Source organism: Pteropus medius, unplaced genomic scaffold (assembly GCF_902729225.1).
Source record: "Pteropus medius unplaced genomic scaffold, Ma_sr-lr_union100, whole genome shotgun sequence".
In the NCBI taxonomy this organism is placed as follows: domain Eukaryota; kingdom Metazoa; phylum Chordata; class Mammalia; order Chiroptera; family Pteropodidae; genus Pteropus; species Pteropus medius.
This window is the reverse complement of record NW_024344371.1, coordinates 2,038,763-2,062,681: the sequence shown is the minus strand read 5'-3', so window position 1 is coordinate 2,062,681 and position 23,919 is coordinate 2,038,763. Positions and strand designations below refer to the sequence as shown.

At 33.9% G+C, this 23,919-nt stretch overlaps 1 protein-coding gene across 1 annotated transcript in view; it reads right to left on the bottom strand.

Moving 5' to 3' along the window:
* Positions 1–23,919, bottom strand: part of SYT14 (synaptotagmin 14) — a 169,226-nt gene that overhangs the window by 95,938 nt on the left and 49,369 nt on the right. The window contains exons 3-4 of the mRNA XM_039870318.1: positions 22,752–22,916; positions 15,843–16,058 (exon numbers count right to left, since the gene is read on the bottom strand). Of these exons, the coding sequence (XP_039726252.1) occupies positions 15,843–16,058; positions 22,752–22,916 (381 nt within the window). The remainder of the gene's footprint in view (positions 1–15,842; positions 16,059–22,751; positions 22,917–23,919) is intronic.

Genomic DNA, 23,919 nt, shown 5'->3' with positions numbered 1-23,919 from the left:
TAGAAAAATGGTTAACGGCTTTAGGTTTTAATGAGACTGGCACCAGAAGTTGAACATTAAGGCATTCATTCTACAGACATAATCCACAGAATTGCCTAATGAATGCTAGGAATTGTTACATTTAGCTACTTGACAAGATTCCTATTATTGCTAAACCATAAAAATTTCTTGTCTCAACAGTTAACTTATGTTAGTTCTAATTTTTCACATCTCTAATCCATAATAGACTTTGTAGTGCTATCGTCCTAGAACAAATGTCAGGGCATGTAATGCTCCTATTTAAAAATCTCTAATGGTTCTTCATTGCCAAAAATAAAGTCCAAATTGCTTAGCCAGCAGCTAAGACCTAAATGATCTATATCAAGTAAACTTTTCAGTCTCATATTTTACTGCTCCAGCAATACACAACCACCTGCTGCTTCTCAGACTCGGCAGAAAGAAGTTCATTTTCTCTTAAAAAGCTACTTTTCTATCTCTGTGCACAGTGCAGCAGACATTCCAAAAAATACTGTGGCACAAATTGGTGATTCACTGTAGTAAAAGGGCAAAGAGTTTCTTACAATATAATCATATCCTCTATGTATGGACATAAAGAGTTAAAGTTATGTAAAAATGTTTTATCTATATTGTATGTATGGATATCAAATTTCCATGTTTTGGTGTAATTTGGACTTCTTTGAACTGGACAATGTATTTATGTGTAAATGAATGAAAGTAGAAAATTATAGTCATGTAGCAGGTATTGTATAAAACTGTAATAGTGGAAATCATAAGAAAATGTAGAGAATACAGCAGAATGACCCTGGCATTTCATAATACACCTAAAACTTAAAAGATAACACATTAAATTTTTTAAAAGGGAAAACTTAAAAATTTTTAATAGACAAAGTGGAATTGTTTTTTAATTAACAGACCTCATTAATTTCCTGTTAGCAACCTGCTGAATGGGCCCCTAATCATTTATAATGCTTCCTGCTTGTCAACTCTTTATTTATTAAATTCCTAAGAATGTTATTGTTTCTGTGCATAAAGAGTTTTTAATACCTAAAATTGGTCTCAAACAGTTTACCATGGGGAAAAACCCCCAAGAGCCTAAATATACTAAAAATCTGTAATTAGAGTTCAAATAAATTGTTCTTAAAAAGTAACTTAACAAGAGCTTGAAAAGAATTCAGTAAGCCATCGTCTGCAATCTGTTTGAAAATAGGATGCTCCTGATGGATTTCAGTCTAGAATACAAAACAAGAAACTTGTCTACATTACGCAGAAGGGTCCGAAAGTTATACAGAGAAGACAACAAAAAAGTTCAGTGATTTGCTAAAAATAATTAAGATACAGTGAGCAGTCTCAATCCTGTTAAGTATTATAAAGGAAACAAAGTAACAGATATAAAGCTAGTCTTACAAAGAAATTTGACATTAATATTCTATAGAAAGTCTGAAAGATATTTCCTTTACACGTAGGACATTGACTGAATAACCTGCAGATGTAAAAAAGGAAGATCTCTATGACCTCACATGGTGATTTCCAAAATATATTAAATGACAAAAGAAAATGAGAAAGAAAAGAATACCTATACATATATACGCACACAGAGTATACTATCTTTTATATAACAACGAAAGGGAAATAACAAAACACATATTTTTGCAAAACAAAACTTAGGAAAGATAAACCAGAAACTAATAAAAGAGGTTATCTATACAGGTAAGTGGTAATGAAGTGGAGGAAATAAACAGGAAATGGGATTTATCTGAATATACCTTTTTAATTAGCTATGTTTTTTTACACATTCAAAAATATAATTGAAAAGATGGATACCAAACCTAACTGAATGAAACAAAAAATATGCACTGAACTATATTTATACCAAATAGATAATTAACCACGATGAAGAAAATAAAAAGAATTAATCCAGGTAACTTCTGATCACATTACTTATATACCCTTATTAGTAGGATGTATTCCAAGGATAGATGTAATGCAAACAATTCTTGAATTTGATTTAATAGATTTATTGTTGAAAGTACTACTGTGTGGGAATTCCCAAACTGTTTTGTGTGTGTTGTAGGACTGAGCAAAATAAATAAGTACAAGAATGTTGCTGGGAACCATTCTCTTACTATGGGTGAAAGGAGCTATATAATAGGGTTGGGAAAGCAGAAAGAAGAACCCTGTGGTACCGAAGTCAAATCAGTGGTATCAGAATGAATTCTGTCATCTGAAAGGGCCTAAAAGCAACAACACCCAGTAGTATGAAACACATCTAGATCTTGGTTTCTAAATACCATTCCTCACAGAAAGGAACCAGAGCTACTATAAAAAATGACTTATCCTTGGGTTCGGCAGGGAAAATAGAAGAGGAAAATAGAACTTTTTCTGTCAAAAAGTATTTAAAGAAATGCTCAAGATTTGATGGGGTCGTGTCAAAAAGATACAGGAGTCAACATGCATGAGCAACCAAGAGCCAAATCTTGGGCGACTGAGCATCTGAATGAAGAACGATAGGAATAGATTATAACAATGACTACCAAAAGAACCTATGAGTACTAATGCTAAAAAATGGTAATTGATATAGGCAAGACACCAGTGAATGCTAAAACCATTGGATATTGGGGAACAGGGTATTCACACAGTCTCAATGTACCAACCCAGAAATTATTACTCATTACAAAGTGGAAAAAGAAACCTTTAAAATGGGGCAATCTAGTGGACACCACACCATTTAAATTAAACAAAGTTAGCACCAATGAGACAACAGATCAGGTGGCCCCTAATATAACACACAGAGGCCACATCACCCATGTAGTATTCCTGCAAAAAATATTAACCTGAAAAAGTAGGCATTTTGTTATTCATATTGTGCTCATATGTAACTCACATTCCCAATGCTTGAGCTATAGCCAACCTATGTTTGTATTTTAAAACATATGTAATAATCTCAGGATAGTTAATCGGAATCTACTGAAAATATAACCTACATTAAATTCTTCAAATTAGGATATGTAGAAAAAGGTTGAATAAATAATAAAAGGGAAAAAATTATACCTAAAGCTAGAGAAAAACAATTTTTAAATTTTTTGTCTACATTAATTCAAAACACAGTTACAGGCTACCTTTCTATATGCTATACTCTTTGACAGGTGTTAGGCAAACAAGGATGAATTTGGCAAAATAACTGCTGCCTTTATTCTTAGAAATAAAAATCTCTAATCATAATAAATCCAATGAAAAAACAACATCAATTTAAATTCTGGTTTTAAAGGACTAGATAATGGTGGATCTAAATTAATTAGAATCATCATTTAACTACATCAATCAATATAATAAAGCCACAGTAATATAAAATAAATATTATATTAACTGATTCATTAAAGAAGTAGAAAATATAGTGATTAAAAACAGGATTTAGAATAGGACTGCTTGGTCGAATCCTTGGCCCACTGTAATTTTACAGTTTCCTCATCTGTAAAATGGGGCTGATCATACCACTTAATTCACAGAGACGTTGTGAAGACTGTGACGCACACAAAGATCTTAGCGCACTCAGTGACAATCATACCAAGACCTGAATGTGAATGTTTATAGCAGCTGGAATAGCTGAAAACTGGAAATGTGTTAAATGTTCAACGGATGACTGCATAGAGACTACTGGTATATCTATACAATGAAATACAACTCAGTAATAAAAAGGAACAAACCACTGACGTATCTGCACCAAGATATGAAACTCAAAAACATTATGCTAAGTGAATGCAATCAGACACAAGAGACTACATATTTTATGATTCCATTTATATGAAATGTCCAGAATAGGCACAGTTATTGAAAGGAGATTAGTGACTGCTTGAGTCCGAGAGTAAGAATGAGGATTAACTGTAAGTATGCGTAAGAGATCATATTAGGGAATGAAAATGTTCGAGAGATGACTTATGGCGACAGTTGTACTACTCAGTAAAGTTACTAAAAATCAATAAATTATACACTTGAAATGAGTAAATTTTACACGTAAAATCATCTCAATATTTAAACAATACTGAAAAATGTGTTCAATAAATTTTAGTACTATTAAATAAATCAAGTAATTTTCTTTATATTATGTAATTTATATTATCAAACATATATAAATATATAAAAGAATGTTTTCTCAAGGACAAATAGAACATACAATAAAATTAGCTAAATATTAGCAAATTAATTAAAACATGATAATGTTCTAAAGATTTAGAAGTTCTAAAAGTCCTATAGAATATGTCCTAGCTAGAATGGAAACAAAAAATATCAAACCTTCCCTTAAAGGCCTAACAAAATCTAGTTTGTTTTAACAAAATTTTACTCATTTATTATTGCCTTTAATATCATATAGTCTACTAGTTATTATTGATAAATACACCTTCAAAATGATACCTCCAAATGCTATTCTACTATTTTTTATTTTTATTTTTTAACAGCTTTATGAAGGTATAACTTATATGACAAAAACTGTACATACTTGGTTTATATAATTTGATGAGTTTGGACATATGCATATACCCATGAAACTATTACCACAATCATGGTAAGAAACATATCCATCACCTCCAAAAGTTTCCTCGTGCCTCTTTGTTGTTTTTTTTTTCATTTTTTGGTAAGAAAAAGTCAGGAGAGCTTAAGAAATTGAGAGAGTAGGTCTCATTCATATGCTATTCTAATCCAAAACTGAGGAAGATGAGAAGTATGTTTCATTTGGTAAAAGTCTTTCTTGTTTATTAATATGACTTTACTATTACATCAGAGACATGAAATGGCTAGAGGAAGTTTTTTCCAAAGCCTTCACCTCATAGAAAAGAGTGTTCCTTTAAAAATGTTGGTAGCATCATTGTTTTTAAAGTTCAATTTAATTGAATGCACACACATGCGTGCGCACGCACACACACACTCCGAGTATGTCTTTCTTTAAAGTATACAAACTTACAAATTTTAAAATGTGTTAATTTGAAATGTTAAGTTCTGAAATAAAGGAACTTCAAATTAACTGTATTCAAAGCATCTCATATATTTTTATAGAAACCTAATTAATTTAGGAAAAGCATTTACTTTGTACTTAGCACCAAAATATTTTGAATAAACACCTTTGTTTTGACAAAGTTTTACAATACATTAGAAAAATATATTGTGGATTAATTTATACCGATGAAAATTAACTTCTACAATTTTCAATGTAATAGAAATCTTTAAACACATATGTGTAGTACCACTGAATGCTTGTTACTTAAAAACCTAAATGCATAAAAAATTATAAATATTCAATAATTTGAACTATTATTAAAGAGAATCCCTTTCTTGAAATTCCAAGGAAGGGGAAAATTTTAAGATACTTTTATTTTCAGAATAAAAATGTCTGAGCAGCAATATATCTTTAACATCAATGCTATTAGATCCAGAAAGAATAAATCTATCGCATTTGCTAGAGGCATCGTAAGTTCTGAAATTGAAACAAAATATTCTTATGGGCTTGACTCACTAAAAGACTGTCTCAAGCAATAGAAGCTTCCCATGAAACAAGATACCAGCAATGGCTTAAATGGAAGAAAAATCGAAGTGAAATTTCTAAAAGATCTCAAAAATTACCTAAATTCATTACAGAGCTTCAGATCATAGAACACAAGTGTCTCTGTATGCGTTTCTGTATTTTAGAAACAAAAACTAAGTAGAGCTACAATAAACTGAAAAAAAAAATAAATGTATAAGAAAAATGCAAAAATATGTCACATAACCCAAGAAATGGCTGAAAAACTAAACTTTAAAAAGGGCATGAACCAGGAATCCTCCAGAGACCCAAAAGTAGAAGTTTATGCATTTTCTCTTTAGGACATGGGATCAATCAACCACAGCCACATGAGTAACAGACATCACTGCTGGGGACTAGCCCTAGAGTAGTAGTAAGTAGTTCCCAGAGAAGAGGAAACTGCTTTAAATTGAGAAAACACATTCCATGTCCACAGTACAGAAACTTATCTTGTCAATAATATCTTAATCGAAAATCGGGAATAGTTTGTGAGGCAGGCTTGAGAGCAGTGTGGTACATAAGGAAGCAATGCTTAAATGGAGTCCTTGGTTTTAAAACACCACCTATACAATTGTTTTCCAAGTTCCTATTTCTAGCCCAGGCCTTTACACTCTGAGAAATTGACTCATATCATGAACTATCAGCTTGACATTCTAAGTGGATATTTCAAAGCTGTCTTAACACGTCCAGAAAGTCCTTAAGCCTGGCCTAGTTTTTCTCATACCATCCTCATTGATCAACCAAAAAACCAGGAATCCATCTTAGATTTCTCACTTTCTGTTACCTGCAAAATTCTGAATCGAAAATTTGTTGATCTTGTTTCAAAACATGTCTCAAATCTCCCCGATTCTATCCTCACTGCTGCTACTGTAGTTGAGACAATCATGATACGCCACTTGGATTACAGTAACTACATCCTCCTATCAACCCAACTTCCACTTAAAAAAAGTAAACACCCCTCTCTGAATGGTTCAGTTAACTGAATACGCAGTTAGGTCCCTCTGTTGCACTGTGCTTTGATTTTTAGGAAATAGGTTTTTAAATTTAATTTTGGTTTATAGTTATGTAAAACAAGTTTTGTCAGGAGTATAGTTTCCATCCCCATCCCCTCTACCCTACTCCCTCCCTTATAGTTAACTGTTTTTTAAAGTTTTTATTTTTCCTTCCATTGTTTTAAAATATAAGCAAATAGAAAGATATTCTCCCTTTCTTAGAGGAAAAGTAGTATAGTCCACAAGTTATTCTGCACCTTACTTTTTTTCACTTAACATATACTACACATCTCTCAATAACAGAATAAATGTTAAGCATTCACATATTACATACATATGCAAACACATTCCCACATTCTTTGTCTAGGAAATACTGCTTTGGTAAATTATAAGACTTCACTTATTTCACTAATAATCAAACCACCATCAGTAATCAGCTCAGGGCTGACATTCAGCCACATATAGTACCAGTGTAACTTCGGTTTTCTCATTTGGAAACTTCTTTGAGGCTGGTTGGTGTCTAACCAAGAAGCCACTCCAAGTCCCACCTCCTGGACACCACAAGCAGTCTAGAGGACTGACCTATCTGGCTCCCTTAGAACCTCTGGCTAAGGGCTGCCTTACCACTCATCAGTACTTACGCATGCCCACAGACACAAGAGGAGACAGCCTTAGCAATGGCGCCCCAGTGGACAAATGCTCGATGTCTATCTAGTCTACCTAGGTTGTAGCTACCTGTTGCCTGTCTACATCCCCTCATGTAGCTCCTTATGGTAGCTGCAGCCTCCACAGGACCGACTCTGAAAGAACTAAGAATTGTAGCGGGGTAGGAGGCAATGCAAGGCACTGTAGGCACCGTCTCGGTGTTGCACCACGGGCATGCCTACAACGGGATGGAGATCAGAGAAGCCCGGCTGAGGAGATGCCCTGGACAGGGAACCCCTTTTTAATAGTCTGCTAAGTTTCACAACTTGTTGAATGCCTAGTCAACAGCAAGATAATAATATTAATTTTATTAAATAAAATGGGAGTTGACCCTTACCTATCATTTGTTCAGTGACTGGCGCTGTTATCAGCTTATTTTGGTATTAGATTTATCACCACCATGCCCATTTACCAGGTAAGAAAACACGAGCACAGAGAGTAAGATGGCAGAGTCAGGATTCAAACTTGGCAGCTCAACAGAGCCCAAGTTCACACTTTCTTTCTTCCCCTCTCCCTCTCTCCCTCCATGGGCCTAAGATAAAACCACTCATATGTTTAAAAACACCCAAAAGTACACTTTCTACAGAGAGCTGACATGTGTATATAAAACATGAAAACAAGGACTAGAAGAATATATACCAAACTTAAAATAATGAGAAAGGGGGAAGGGCTCAAGATAAGAAAACGTTTAGCTTTCTTTCTAACACGTTAAATTAAGTTTTTTAAAGAAAATATATTCGTGCTATTCCCATATAATGTTTTAAATTATAACCATAAAAAATTTCTGACAAGAAATAAGCTAAATATTAATGATGGATGGTTCTAGGTGGTATGAACATATGTGAAAGCCATGAACTTCTTTGTATTTACTGTTTAAGTTCCTACCAGTTCATGACAAAGCATAGCTTTTTACTGGCTGACTAGTTTATGCTTACCAGAGATGCCCACAGTCGTAACAAGTGCCTTCTTACTATTACTGAATCTATACTTGTGCATCGTATTGACAGTAATACCTTTAATTGTGCTGAGACCATTACAAAGATTTAAAATATTAGGTGGGGCTTCCTAAATCTTCTATCATAAACTCGAAAGCACAGGTCTGCAGTTAAGATTTCTGCCGATATTAAAAAATAATAAAACTAAGGTGTGACACTGCAGGCACATGCTCTTGCTGTGATATCCTTAGCACGATGGTAACTCAAGGTGACAGGAAGCTTGTTCTAGATATCTGTATCCTAGATAACTGGAAAACTTCCCATGGGAACCGACTCCTAAAATCTCTCCCCTTATCCAAGTGAATTCTCATAAGAGTCTGTCACGGTGAAGTTTTATAGTATCTTAATAAATCCCTTCTGGCTCTTTTGGAACAGGCCTAGTGAGCAAAGTAAGAAGTCTCCAGGACTTCCTCAAACGTTCTGTACTGGGCTCCAAGCATAAGAAGTTCGCATACAAACTCGGGGGTCCCACTGCTTGGTACAGCTTGCAGAAAAGCTGCCCCCGATTTTGCTCAATACAGCTGGCATAGTAAGTGCTTCACATCTGAGTTTGAGACCAAAACCCTAGATATTTCCCAGTAGTATGGTTCCTCCTTTTCCTAGGTAGCCAAAGTCTTCATGAAATTCTTAGAACAATGAGACAGCATTCTTGAAAGAAAAAAACAGTTTCTTTATCCTTGCGCTACATCAGAGAGCACCTGCTAAGGGTAGGCACCCTTACTGGAATCGGCTGAGCCTAGAGCTGCACCCCAGCTCTTACAGCCGTGCAACCCCACGCACGCTGAGGCTCCACTCTTAGCTGCTGTCCTGTCGAAACTGGCACAATAATAATTAGATAAATAAGTAGTAAAATCCAAGATCTCTATGAAGAGAAAATTAAATATTCTATACAAAGATGTCAGCAGTGCCTGAAAAATGTAAACTTGTTCTCTATTTACAAACACTTATAGCCTCATTTTTGCCACTAATGAAACAGATGATCTTAGTAAAATCGCATGTCTCTGGGTGTCAGTTTTATAATCGCTCGAGTAGGGTACCTTTAATGTCTATCATTTAATTTCTATTATTCTAGCTACTCACACTACCAGACAAGTATCTCAGCCCCCTCACCCAAACTGCGAAGAATCTAGAGAGATTCACCATGGAAAATATAGCAATCTCACCTACTGGCTTTGAGGCTGGAAGTGTATCAGCACAGATGTTCAGGGCCACTGTGTAAGGCTGTGCAGTTCGTGCACTGCAAAAGGTACCTGGCTGAGGTGGGTGCTGAAATACAGCCGGTGTTGGCTTTGTCAAATCTTAAACATGGAGGAAGAGATGCCTTTTTCTTCTTATACAGGTGCTATCTGCTCATTGAACTATATTCTCATGGCGTGAGTGTCTGTTCACAGGTGATGCCTTTTTCTATTTCATTTACCCAGCACGCTATACCTTTACCTAAACTGCACAAACACATCTCATCTTATAGATCAGAGGCGGCCTGCAAAAGTAGCACTATATGAGAATTCTACACTACTGGGAGTGATTGATTTCATCACATAAAAGAGATCTCCAAAATACAAAGATGCAGGAAAAGACTTCGAAATCAAATTCTCTTCAAATGGACCATATTAAAAATGGACCACAAACACACACAATAAAGAATTCTTAAAAGAAATGTTCAAGAATAAAAACCTCAAATCAAAGAAAAAGTTTAACAAAAACCTAAATAAACCATGTAATATCTTTCATTATTTTAAGGCACCAAACATTTGTGTCAAAAATACAGATTTTTTTTTGTGCTTACCTTCTTCCAAAAGAAAATGTGGAAATTAATAGAGGAATCTTTATAAAGCAGTTAAAATGCACTTAAAGAAAATATAAAGAATTTAATATTCAAGTATCAAATTATTTTAAAAGTAACATTTAAATAAAAGGAATAAAAAATGTTTTAATGCCCCTAATTTTAAGATAATATGAAAATTCTGGAGCTTATGTAGTCATAAGAAAGAGAATGACAGGTATCATGTATGTATATATTTATAAGGTATACACCCTAAGACATAAGTGATGCTGGAAATTATTTTTTAATAGAATTTTAAATTAACTCACCCCCCCCTCAAATAACATATGATTTTAATAATACAACTATGGCAAAATATGTAAATATAGCTTGGTAATCTCTATGGTGAACTAAGAAAGAATAACTATAAATAATAAAAAGACAGTCTAATCATTTTACTAAATTTGCTCTTTATATAAAATAATCTTCAATAAGCTTCTCCTAAATAATATAAGAATAGAAAGTATTAATTAGTATGAATAGAATTTCAGAGGTTAGTCTACCTTATCAACTTAAACAAAATATCCACAACCTACTATTTAACTTTTTAAAATAAGAGAGGATATCAGAAAATGCCCTTAATTTCAAGAACATAGTAAAAATAAATTAAAATTATTAACAAAGGAAATTTAATAAATTATTTTATTTTTCCCAGAAAATTTTCTTATGGATATCATCCACTTTTGTAGTTCCAAAAAAATGGAAGATTAATATGGCCACCTAGAGGAGAAAAGTTGATCAACAGATATGCTATCACATTTTCTTACTTTTACCAGAATACCTGTATTTCAGACTTATGACATATAAACTGTTCTAAAGGACCCAACTGAAGGGGTTACTCAGGAATGAAATAGGGAGGATATTAAAGTAGCAGTGATGATCTAACAGAAGCTAAAATATTAATTTTGCAGTGTTCCTGACAAGTACAGTTTTTATAACTTACTGTGTGACCTTCGGTTAAAAATTTCTTATTCAATCTAAAATCTCTTACTCTACAAGATGAGGATAATTTCATCTACCATGTGAGCTGCAGTGAAGATTAAAGACGACAACGGGTACAGAAACTAAGAGTCAGGCACACAGCAGGAGCTCAATCAAAGGCACAAGTTCTGCTCTGGTCTCGCCTGACCCCTGCCCAGCCCTCCCTGACCCTCCTCTACTCATGTTGCCAATACTGGCTGTTCCAATGCTTCTCTGCTGGATCTACTCAGCATTGAGAAATGGACTAACGGTTCCTTACCAGCACTAATGAGTTAACAGTATATCAGGTAAAAAACGTACATTTAAAACTACTTTTCTTTCCATTTAGTTACCTCAACCCACATTAGTCAAGTCTGATCTTTATAAACTTGCAGAATAATATGCAAAGTAGAGGGTCAGAGCAGTAAGGGTAAGTATAATCTACTCTATTCATCCCTTTACTTGTACCTCAGGAAAATGAACCAAATCGTACACCAAGAGAACTGTGTACTCAGTCGTCCTCTTCGGTGACCGGCTTGAAGCGAGCAATATTTATGCCGAGTCAGCTATGCAGAGGCACAACCGTCTGGTGGAGACTTGAATGTGTATTTGAACCAAATCCCTTGCTTCCCAAATATGTACAGAGGAGGACAAGATTGCTGGGTTGGAGGGAGAAGGTGGACACTCGGGTTACAAATCCCTTCAACTACCTCTTTCTTGACTCTGGAAGTTGATAGGAGAGGGGAGTTGGTAAGAAAGTGTAGGCAGCAAATATACACACTGTTATTACTTATTCTTAATAACATTCAATCTAACTTATTACTGTATGCAACTAAAACTTTAGTTGAAAGTTATTTGATCAACTTCTATTGGACTTCTATCTGCATTCTCACCCTTCCCAATCTCTCTGCAGCACTCAAAAGTCTCCTTCCGTCGCTGGTAAAATACAACATTCTCCTGATTAGCCACTTTGTCGCTTTTACTTTCTCTTCTCTGTTCAATACCCTTAATTCTCCTGTTAATGAAAGAAAATGATTCTCTGATCTTTTCCCTCCATATATTCTCCCTCATCAATTTAATCCATTCCCATGGTGTCTATTCTCTAAGTGTACATGATCTCAAAACCTTTCTCCCTAACTCCATTCACGATTTCAAGCTCCATAGCCATTTCCAATTTCTTAAATATCCTATCTTGTATTTAAATATATTTATATATAATCACTTTTATGTCTCCCACCCCCCTACTTTCAACAAAAATCAGATACCTATCTGTATTTCCTATTTATATTAACAACCTCATCATTCTCCCAGTCATATATGCTGAAAACCAGTGTCATATTTGACATTTCCTCCTTTCTAATGTTCTAAAAACATGCAATTCCCTAATCCAGCAAATTCTACCTCTGTAATATCTCTCTTACCCTCCTATATTCCCATCGCCACTACTATAATTCAGATTTTTAGCATTTTCCACATAGACCATTCTGAAGACCTTCTTAATTGGTGTCTTTTGCTATAATCTTTCTCGCTAAATTAACCTTTCCAAAACACATCCCAGATCGTGGTGAGTGGGTTCTCATTGGCTAACAATCCAAACTTTAGTCAGAGAGGCACTCCAGGCTTCAGACCTCATCTTTCTTTCCATTTTATTTCCTACATATGTTGAAGCCAAGTAGACTTCTCTCTGTTCCTGAAATATTTCCTACATTTTACCACTTTTTACTTTGGGGTTTATAAAGTTCCCTCTATCTGAAATATCTCTACCTATTCTCTTCACCAACTTTCTACCCATTCTTCAAAGCTGAACCCAAATGCCATTTTCTCTGATGCTCTCTCGTATCTTCACCAATAGATGGCATTTCACTTCCTTCCTTAAAAATCTTTTAGCATTTTATGTGTACTTCGGCATCTTTGCCTGTTGGCATAGTCAGAATTTACTCTCTCTTGAAACTGCTCTTCCCAATTTCCAATCAAATTTATCTGTTTTCCCCCCCACTCTACTGAATCTGTTCTGGGCTCATAGTAATCTTTGATTTTTTAATAGCAATAACCAATGATACAAAAACCAATCTCCTAGTCTACTGTATCTTACATTATCACCTGGTCATCTCCCCATCCTAAATCTCAATGACATTTTAACAATAAGGATATCTATCTCAACCTGGATATTTCACAGACACTTCAAATTCTGCATGACCAAAACTAAATTATCTCTTCCCACAAACTTGTTTCTCTAATGCTCTCTAAAAATCTTGATTCCTCACTCATTATACACATTCAGTCATTCATCAAGATATATTGAGACCATCCCTAAATATATAAATTCATTATCCCTAAATTCACTATCAACGAGGATCTCATCACTGTTTATATAACTGGTCTTTCTGCCCCCAGCAGCTCCTACCTCCAATTCATCTTCCATTACAATAGTTAAATAATCTTTCTTAGATACATTGATCTAAAAGTGCCACCTTGTTCAGCTTAAAGACCTTCCAGGACTCTATATTTCCGATAAATGTCCAAAATCCTGAGCACGGTAATCAATCCTATTACCTTCCTGTTCTCCAAACACAGATTCTAAATTAAAGACACTGAAATACACTCTTCTGCTTTCACGCAATCACTATTCTATGGTTGTTGAAACAGTTCTCACTTAAGTCCAGTGCACCTATTCTGTGAAGACTGAATGAGACTTCCCCATATCCCCACCTCCCAAACAAAGTCTGAGTCACCTCCTCCTCTGTATTTCTACAGTACTGTGTTCATGAAACTAACAGACCACTTATCACATCATATTACACATATAGTCATGGTCTTCCTCCTTTAGTGTGTGAGCTCTTTCAAATAAGCTTGTTTTATCTGCTTTGTTATCCATAGTATCTAGTATGGCATATAAAAAGCTTTCAATGAATGTTTATGAAATAAATAAATCTAATTTTAGAATTCCTAAAATCATCTACCCTGGGTGTTTTATCAAATAATTTAGGGTAAAGTGGCAGGAATGTACAAGTGGGTCTTACACATATAGGTTAAATAAAATGACAAAGTTGATTCCAGGACACTTTGACCAACCAGCTCCAGAGGTTAAGGCTAGAATAGCCACTGAGATTATGCTTCCCTGCTCACTGCATCTGCCACAGACACAGAGCCATACTAGAATAACAGGACAACAGAGAAGAATCAAGACAGCAGAGAAGTGTAGGGAATGATGGGAAGAAGTAAATAGGGAAAAATAAAAATCCTAAACTGAGGCTGCAAAAAAGGGAATTGCCCAAGATCACATAAAACTCAAGGCTTGCTCATGACTACTCATTATCATCGCCATCTCTGTTTTCACGATCCTCATCTACAACTACCATTTACTGATCTCTTACCTATTAGGTGCCAGACAGGATGCTAAAAACTACCACATGTATCATTTAATGTTCATGACAACCTTAATAGGAAGATATTATCCACATTTTAGAGACAATAAAACAATCCTATAAACAATTAACTCTATTACACAAGGTTTCATAGCTAATATGTTAAGTCACAGAGCCAGAATGTGAACAAGGGCCAGGCTTCAAAACCCATTCTTTTTCTGTTCTACTGGCCATAAGCCAGAGGTGTATATAAGTTGAGGACTAGCTTTACTGCTTTGCATTATTTAGTTATCTTTGTAAGCACATGTCTCATTTTCTCTAGTACCAGAAAGGTATTTTACAGGATAGAGTCCATGTCTAATATTTTTTATTTCTTCTCTAGTATCTCATAATGATCCTTCTATATAGTAAGCACTCAGGATCTGATTAATTTCTTATCACACCTATATACTAGTAGAAATAAAAAGAATGTATATCGATCTTTAATTAGCATTAAGCCAAATACAAAAAAGATGATGTAGCTCCTTTGACAACCGTATATGCTGGAGTAAGACTTTAAGTCATCAATTGTAATCAGCCCTAAAACACAAACCACAGCTATAAAATTAAGGACAGTTTGTATTTTGTATAATAAAAAGATGCTAAGATATACTGTTCTTTTCTTCAGATCTGGGTATAAAGATAATAATTACTATGTAAGTAGTCATATATTGTAACAAGCACATGAACAGCTTACTAAATGTGGACATAAATATGCTTTAATTAATGGCAAAAACTTTTTTCTCTTATAGAAAGATGTAAAAACATGTGAGAGTGGACTTAACTTCTATATAGGTTGAGTTCTAAAGTCAATGTCAGTACAAAAGGCAAAAATAAATTAGAGATAAAATAATCCTTGAAAATTCCTTAAATCATCCTCAAAGCATAGCATAATGCAGTACCAGCTCTCAATAAATCCACCTCAGACAGTTCTTCCTCCCATACAGAACAGATCACCATTTCTTCTGCTATGTGCCATGTGAAGTATTTGGCTCATGTTTAGGGGCCATATTGAATGAGAGAGCATACATTCACACACTGGAATCATATTCAACACTGTTAAATACTTAGACTATATCAGTTCTTGTAACAGGTATTTAAAAACTGATGTCATCTGAGAGAACAGATTCACATCTTCCAACTAATGCTTGCTAGGCAGAAGTTTATTGTGGAAAGAGAGCTAGAATTACCACTGTATTTAAATTATTTAGTGTTTTGCTTTTGGGTGTTTTGGTTTTAGTTTTGTTTTTTGGCTTGGGCCCAAAGATTTGAATCTGAATAAATTATATTCCCAGAACTCTGACTCTACCGTATGTGCTATTTGGTTTATTTTGCAACCATGGATATCTAGAATTTTAAATACAAATAATCTAATACTACAGTGTGTCATCTAAAAAAATAATTAACCTATCTTACCTTCATCTATTGATGCTTCACTACTGTAGCCATCATACTCTGCAGATAGAGGACTATATTTTTGTCTTGTTTCCCAAGTATAATTCTTTTGTCTGGAATCTGCCAATGGTAGTCTGGAATTGTGTGTTCTGGATAAGGCTTCATGGTATTTACCCAGTGCTTCATCTTCACTTTCAGAGGATGAACCATGCTCATCTTTGTCCATGTAGGAATTATCTATTTGCAATGACAAAGAAAGCACATCAAATTGTAATGCAATAAACTATGAAGAATTTGCAATATATACACACCCATATACACAAAGATATATATGTCATATATACCCATATACACACACAGATATATATAAACATATATACAAATACACACACAATCTGAATTTTCAGCATTAGAGAACTATAATTTTTTAATTTAAGTAGGCTAAGATTTAAATATTAAGTTTTAATAAAGATTGAATTGTTATAATTATATAAATAATGTTAGTCACAGAGGTTTTCCGACCATGTTAAACATAAAGAAAATAAAAGAACTCGCCATCTTATGCAACTGTTTTTAAAGGATCAGTAGTACACAAAGGTAGTTCTAAGTATTGCCAGTACATATAGACCTGATTCAAATAATTCATGATACGAGATATTTCTGGTTATCATCTTGACCAAAATTTTTCAACACTGGCAATGCTTAGTGCTAGGATTGCAAGAGAGAAATGAGCAGACAGATATTATTGGTGAAATTACAATAGGTCAAATTTTTCTAGAGAGCAACAAACTTATAAATCTGCACGGTCTTTGATCCATTTGTAGGAATTTACCAGTTCCGTTTCTAAGAATTCAGCCTGAGAAAATAATTAATAGGTGAGCAAAGATATGTATTTCAGACAATTTACTGCATTCTGTTTAATAGTAAGAGAAAATATAACCTAAACATCCATCACTGGGTCTTACGTAAATTATGTATGATATATCTATGCAATGATATACTACACGGTCATTAAAAATGAGGTGAATTTACAAGTACTCACAGGAAAAGAATTTATAACATCATGTTAGGAGAAAAGAGAAGGCTATAAAATAGAAGGTATATTTATAGTTTCATTGAAAAATATGTATATACACGCTTACATGCAATAAACACACCCATACATGCAGCATATATTTGTATGCACATACAAAAATGTGTGGAAAAGTATACACCAAACTTTATCTGCGAACAGTAGAATTACCAGGAAAATTTTCCTTACATATACCTAAATTTCACATAAAATTTTTAGGGAGTATAATTTTATTATTATTTTTTAAAGCACTAGTTATTATCTTTTAAAAAGGTAAAAAATTTGAAACTGCAACATGCCGAGAAACATTTAAACTAAGATGTAACCTTTTAGAATTGAAAATTAACTCTAGAAGGATGAAGAGACAACAGAAGGTAGAATTTATGAGTTCAGTCTAGATATTTTTCTCTTTATACTTAGTTGAGATCATTTGTACTAAAGAAATAGAGGTTTGAAATTCAAGTGGGGAGACAGAATAAGTAATTTTAAAATGTGGGATAGAAACTGAATGTTTGGAGTTAGAAGAAGCCAGGATGTCACTAATCTAAATCTCACTTTTTAATTCAGTTAAATAAAACCAGTAAAATAAAAGGGTGAAAATATAACCAATGTCATATTTTGCATTACCCAATGTGTAGTCACTGGCCACATGTAGCTATTCAAACAATTAAAAATAATAAAACTTAAAATCCAGTTCCCCAGTGCTAACCAGCCATATTTCAAGTGCTCAATAGCCATATGTGATTAGTGGTTATTATATGGAGCAATATGGATATACAGAACTTTTCCATCATTGCAGAAAGCTCTATTGGATGGCAGAGATGATGGCAGAGATGATGGCAGATCTGGTCTAGAACGCAGGCATTGTGACTCCCGGTTCAGAGATGCCGGCACTTTGTGGATACCATGGTGGTGGTCTTAAAGCAGGAGAGCACTGAGGACAATAACTAGAAATTCTACAGTCACACTTCATCTATTATATAATACCGCCTAGAGAAGCCCTGCATTCAGAAATAGAGAAGGAAATGCTTCCTCCTCTTTCTGTACCTTATAAGCTCTACATCAGAACCTAGAAAACAGGAACTAGTAAATTACAGTTCAGCTATACGAAAGGATAATCTATGGGTCAAATAATTTTTAAAACAATTTCTAGAACATAACATTTTTAAGTTTAGTCCTGACTATAATCTGGAAAACTTGAGAGGTATTTGGTTTCTTTAGGTACTAGCAGGCTTCTTAATAAAAACAAATCAAAACGAAATTAAAAACTCTATATTGCTACTTGTGAAGTATTTATTACTAACTAGTGTATGTTCTACTGTTATTTTCTGAATAAAATAATGTATAAACTATTCTACTTAATTTTGTATGTTTCTTTATTTTTGCTACTTCAAGTAATAAAACTACCAAAAACCACTGCAGATACCAAAATCCAAGGATGCTCAAGTCCCTTATATACAGTATTTGCATATAATCTATACACATGCTCCTCTATACTTTAAATGATCTGACAATTTATAATAATACAATGTAAATGCTACATAAATAGTTGCCGTACTGTATTGTTTAGAGAATGATGAGAAGAAAAACAGTCTGTACATGTTCAGTACAGATGCAATCATCATAGGCATAACTATATACAAGTATGCGTTAGCAACAGCATAAAATTAAAAAAAATTTCGATCTGTGGTTGGTAGAATCCACAGATACGGAATCCACAGATATATAGGGTTGATTGTATTTCCAAAAAATGGCGATTCTCTTTAGTTAGCTCATTCATTCTGGATAAGCCTCTAGTAAATCATTTAAAAAGTATTATATAATTGATAAATAGCAGATCTCTACTACATATAAAGTCATGTAGCAGAACTAAAAAAGTCTTCCTCATATCTACTGTTACTCAGATTTTTGTTATTTTATGAGAATCTAAAATTATAGAAAAGTTCCAGGTGCATATTTTGTAAATAAAAGCCAGTGTACTTTTGACCTTATGATCAGATCAGCAATAAATGGAAATGACGGTATTACCAGAAGTAATTACTAGCAGTATGAAGCAATTCTGCAACCAAAACCAAGTAACTGTTGGCTAATTGTTTTGAAAACTGTCACAAATATTGTGATTGAAAAGTACAAATGCTTAGCTGGAATCTTAATTCTACACAGAGAACTCATGAATAATAATAGATTTGTTCACGTAAACACACAATAGACATATAAAATTCTTAATGTATGGCTAAACAGATAGACACATATCCTGAAGCATGTTACTTAAAATAAAATCTGCTCTGAAAGAAAAAGATAAAACAGTTAATATAGATAGTTACTGGGACAGACTTGAAGAGCAACATTGTATAAAGGATTTTGGTGTTAGTTACAAAAATATAAAATTTTAAAATGCACTATTGCACACCAAATAAACTCCAACTAAAGCATGCACGCTACTTAAGAAAACCATTGAGTTTCTGGTTGTAAAATAAATGGACATTAAGAAAAATTAAGGCTGATGAAAAATTGGCCAAATAATGTAGGAACCAGAAGCAATACTTAACTAAGAGGTGTACGAATAATATAAATGGTCTTGAAATGACCATGAGAAAAAAGAAAAAAAATGAATTACTTTAAAAAAGTCTTCCAGTAAAGAAAGTCTTAAAATAGATATATAAGCATGTAACAGGAAAATTCAGAAATGTGGATGGTGTTTTCCTAATTAAAAAAATAAATCAAGAGAAATTTTATCACTCAAACCCACATTAGGAGACCTCACCTTTTTCTGGTATTATCTTAGAATATTTTTCATCTCTACTCTTTGCTGTTTCTTCCTTGGCAGAAATGGCTTCATTTTTCTTTGTTTTTATAACTCCTTCCACTTTGTAGCATTTTGTTGGATTTATTTGTTCTTTGATTTTTCCATGTAACTTATCTTTAGAATTAGTTGATGGTGCTAGATGCATGTCTTCTTTCATAATGGGTTTCTGTATCAACTGTCTATTGCTTGCCAAAATATCTTTTGGAGAACATTCATTTCCTATACGCTCATTCCCCTTGGATCCTTTACTTTTAATATGTTTTTCAGCTTTCCTTATATGATTTTCTTTCATTTCTTGATACCTTACCTCTTTTAAATCATTCTTACCATGACTGGAAATTCCTAATCCTATTTTTTTATATCTGTCAGTATGTCCAAGTTCTTGACAAGTAGATCCAGCCTTTGCATTCTGCTTGATAACTGATGTCCTGCCATCACTCACATGGTCTCTCAAAGAATCACCAGCATTATCAGTCTCTTGATTGTCTGACAGAGTCTGCTGCCTATCATCAATATGTTTAAATATTCTTTCTTCATTTATTCCTTGATCTTGCCTTTGTGAAACTGAAGTACTACAATAAGCTCTTTGATTTGCTCTGTGCTCTAAATTGGATTGTGTTTTCTGACACTTAGTGTTTTCGGAGACTTCTGGTGACACGGCATTTCCTTGTTTAGAAGTATCGACAGCTTCTGCTGCTGCAGAGCTCTCGTCTTCTGGGCGAAAGCCATTTATCATACTGGTTACCTGTTCAGCAACTGAGTCACTTAAAGCATAGCTGACTTCCCCAACGGCAGTGGTCAAATCTTCTACGACATTACTGATTGTGTCCATCAGAGAAGACATTGAAGGCAGATTCTGCTGAAAATTTCTGAAAAATGCCATTTTCTATCTCCTTGTCCCTAAAAGGTGCAATAATGAAATTTTCTCTTCTTAAAATAACTACTTTGGAATCTGAATTTAACATTTACTTAAATGTCGCTACTCATGAGCTCAATATTAGTATTTCACATTGTGGCTTTTTAAATCTTTCTGTAAATGCACTATGCATTGGCGGAAACGTGTTGAAGCAAAGACTCTTCCAAAAAAAGAAAAATCAAACCACGTGGCTTAAATATAATGACACTTTTTCCTACTCCATAGCTATCATAACAGCAGCAAGACAATATTTTCCCCTCAAATACTATTGGTTTTTAATTCTATACCTGCAAGAAGAAGTATAAAAAGGATTTTTATTATATACTTTCAGTTCATTTATTAATACTTTATATAGGGGAACTACTATATCTTATTAACAAACTACCAATATCATTTCAAATTAAGAAAAATATTAAGGAAAAAATATCTAAACAGTTGCGCAGAGGTTAGAATGGGGAAAGGCAGAGGGCGAACATTTGCTCAGTAGCTAGGACATGCAAAGCATTATGATTTACAAATTCCGTCTTACTTGATCTTATAATAACTCTAGGAAGTAGATACTATTATACCTATTAAATAAGTGAAATAAACCACGGCTCAGAAAAATTAAGAAGGTTCCTGAGACTTTTCCAATAGATCCTCAAAGTCAAAACAATTTTTATGATAACAGTTGAGATATTTAGCTTTGCCACTTCCACTTGCTCACAAATGACACTGCCGTCTTCCGGAGGCTACATGACACAGTGAATGCAGAAGCAGATATGAGAATCCAGCTGTTTCTTCCTTCTGTGCTGGTGGTTGAAGGGAAATTCCAAAAATGCCAGACAATGTCCCTCTTCCCATAACAAATATATTATTTAATTAAAAAGTGTTATTTATATTAACATGTAATAGGCTTATTGCTTTTTTTAACGAATTGATTAAAAATATTTTTTAAAACTTCTTAGTTTTAACTTCTAATATGCTACATATCAATAGATACAACTCACATAAACAAAAGCTCTTTGGGGTCCTCGATAAATTTTAAGAGTGTAAAGGGGTGATGAGACCAAACACACCAGAAAAGCTGAACCGGAGAATTACTGGAGGCTGCCCAAAGAGATCTCTTTAACCAGTTCATTCTATACACATGATAAAACAGCAGGACTTAAGTATGAGAAACCCTAAATTTAATCAAATCAAAACCACACCCAGTACTATAGTTCCCTAATGCAAGTCAGAGATGTAATTCAACAATGAACAGGTTTTTATAAACAATGAAGCTATCATTTTTTTAAGTTATCGGAAGAGAAGACATCTCTCGAATGTATGTACACAGATAAGAAAAGCAAAGCTCCTCTGCTAGAGCTCCTCAAGATTCTTCCTTGCTTTTACAATTGTCGACTTGCTCCTGCCACCATTTATACAAGCCGGTCTTTGGAAACAGCAAATAAAGAACTCTTTGGATACTTGAAACCCATATAATTTTATTAACCACTGTCACCCCAATAAATTTAATAGAAAGAAAAAAAATTTTAATAACACCAAAGAAAACCTTTCCATAAGGGAAAGAACATTACAGCCCTCATCTTTCCTAGTATATCAAGTCATAGTAAGTGATATAATGTCTATGGTGCCAAGGGAGGAAGAGGAACACTAATTTTTATAATCGGACTTTAACCATATACTAAATTACTAAAGAAAACACTTTCTGCAAACAATAAAATTATCTATCAGCTGAGAAGTCAACAGTAGGTAAAGAAAAGGGTGAATACTTTCAAAAGTGTTCTAGGGAAACAGGAAAAAAGCTCTCCAGAGAGTTATTTGGACAATATATTTAATCTATATAAAGCAACAAGATACTTCCTTGTTAAAGCATGTCTACTTATAATCTCAAAAGCAAACCTTATATATGAAAAATAAAAATGTTATTTTGTGAAAGTGTGTAATTAATCTTTATGTAACATATTAGCAATTTGTGAGCAACAGAAAGATAACTGAAAATAATTTACTTAATAGATTTTTTACTCTCATAGAACAGTGGCTCAAATGTTAATTTACAATACGTCAAAACCAACCTTTTTACTATATATTTAAAAAAATAATAGGGTAGTATAGATATAAAGAACAAACAAGTGAAGCAGTGATGATACTTACAAATTTTATCTTGTGAATTCTTCCTTGTACTGTATCCTGAACCAAGATCTGGAAAACCGCCAACATTTTCAAAACAGAACTTCTTATTAATATAGAGAAAAAGGAGCAGCATCAAGATAATAAACACCCCAACAGCTGACAAAAATCCAACTGCCTCTGGAGATACTAGAGAAAAAAAAGTCACAGCTGTAAGCATTTATTCTTCTTTACGCTACAAATAAGAAGGAAACCCCCACAGAAATGTTAGATCACTGCCTTCTTTGAATTACATTTTTAAACTGTCATAGTTCACAAGAGTTTAGTTTATAAAAACAAACTGCAGTTCAATGAGTTGTTCAATAAAGGCATTTATTTAAATCTTCTAAGTTTCCATATAAATTATGTTGAAACAATCTTAAAAGACAGGAGTCTACAAAATAGGCAGTTACGTTTAATTCGTGAATTAGAAAAAATTATTTTCTATGCATGGATATATTAATCAAATTTGTGAGAACGTTTATTATTATTCTTATCTCTAAAAGCTTTAATGCCCCTTATTAAAACAAACTTTGGCTTCTTAACCTGGTGTTCACAGCTCCAGCCTCTCTTTTCACATTATACACCAATTAGATGGCTCTAATCATCGCCTCAGAATCAGCTACATGTATTACCACACACCTTGTTTTTGTTCATCCACTTCCCCTTGCCTAGAATGACCAAGTCTCGTCTCTACTGTATCCCACTCACCCACTCAACCAACCAGTATTGTTGAGCAGCAGCCATACATCAGGCATTATCATAGACACAGTTCCTGTCTTCCATGAACAGGCTGGTGAAGACAGTCATGAAATGGAGCAATAAAGGCTACAAGTAGGGGGAAGAATGGAGGCTGTGAGACCCATGGAAACACTTAATCCAGTGTTGAAAGATCAAGTAAGCATTTCTGAAAGTTATGGCCTGTATGATTATATCTTAAGGATTAGTAAGAATTAGCCAAGTTAACACTATTCCAGGTAGAAGAAACAGCATGTACAAAGGTCCAGAGACAGGAGATCACTTTGTAGTCCAGAAACTCAGTGAAACTCTTTTAATGACGAACTACCACATTCTCAAGATAATCCGATCTCAAGAGAATACATGAAATCATCCAAGGGGATTTTGTAGTGTGAGAACAAAGTCTTCGATTTCT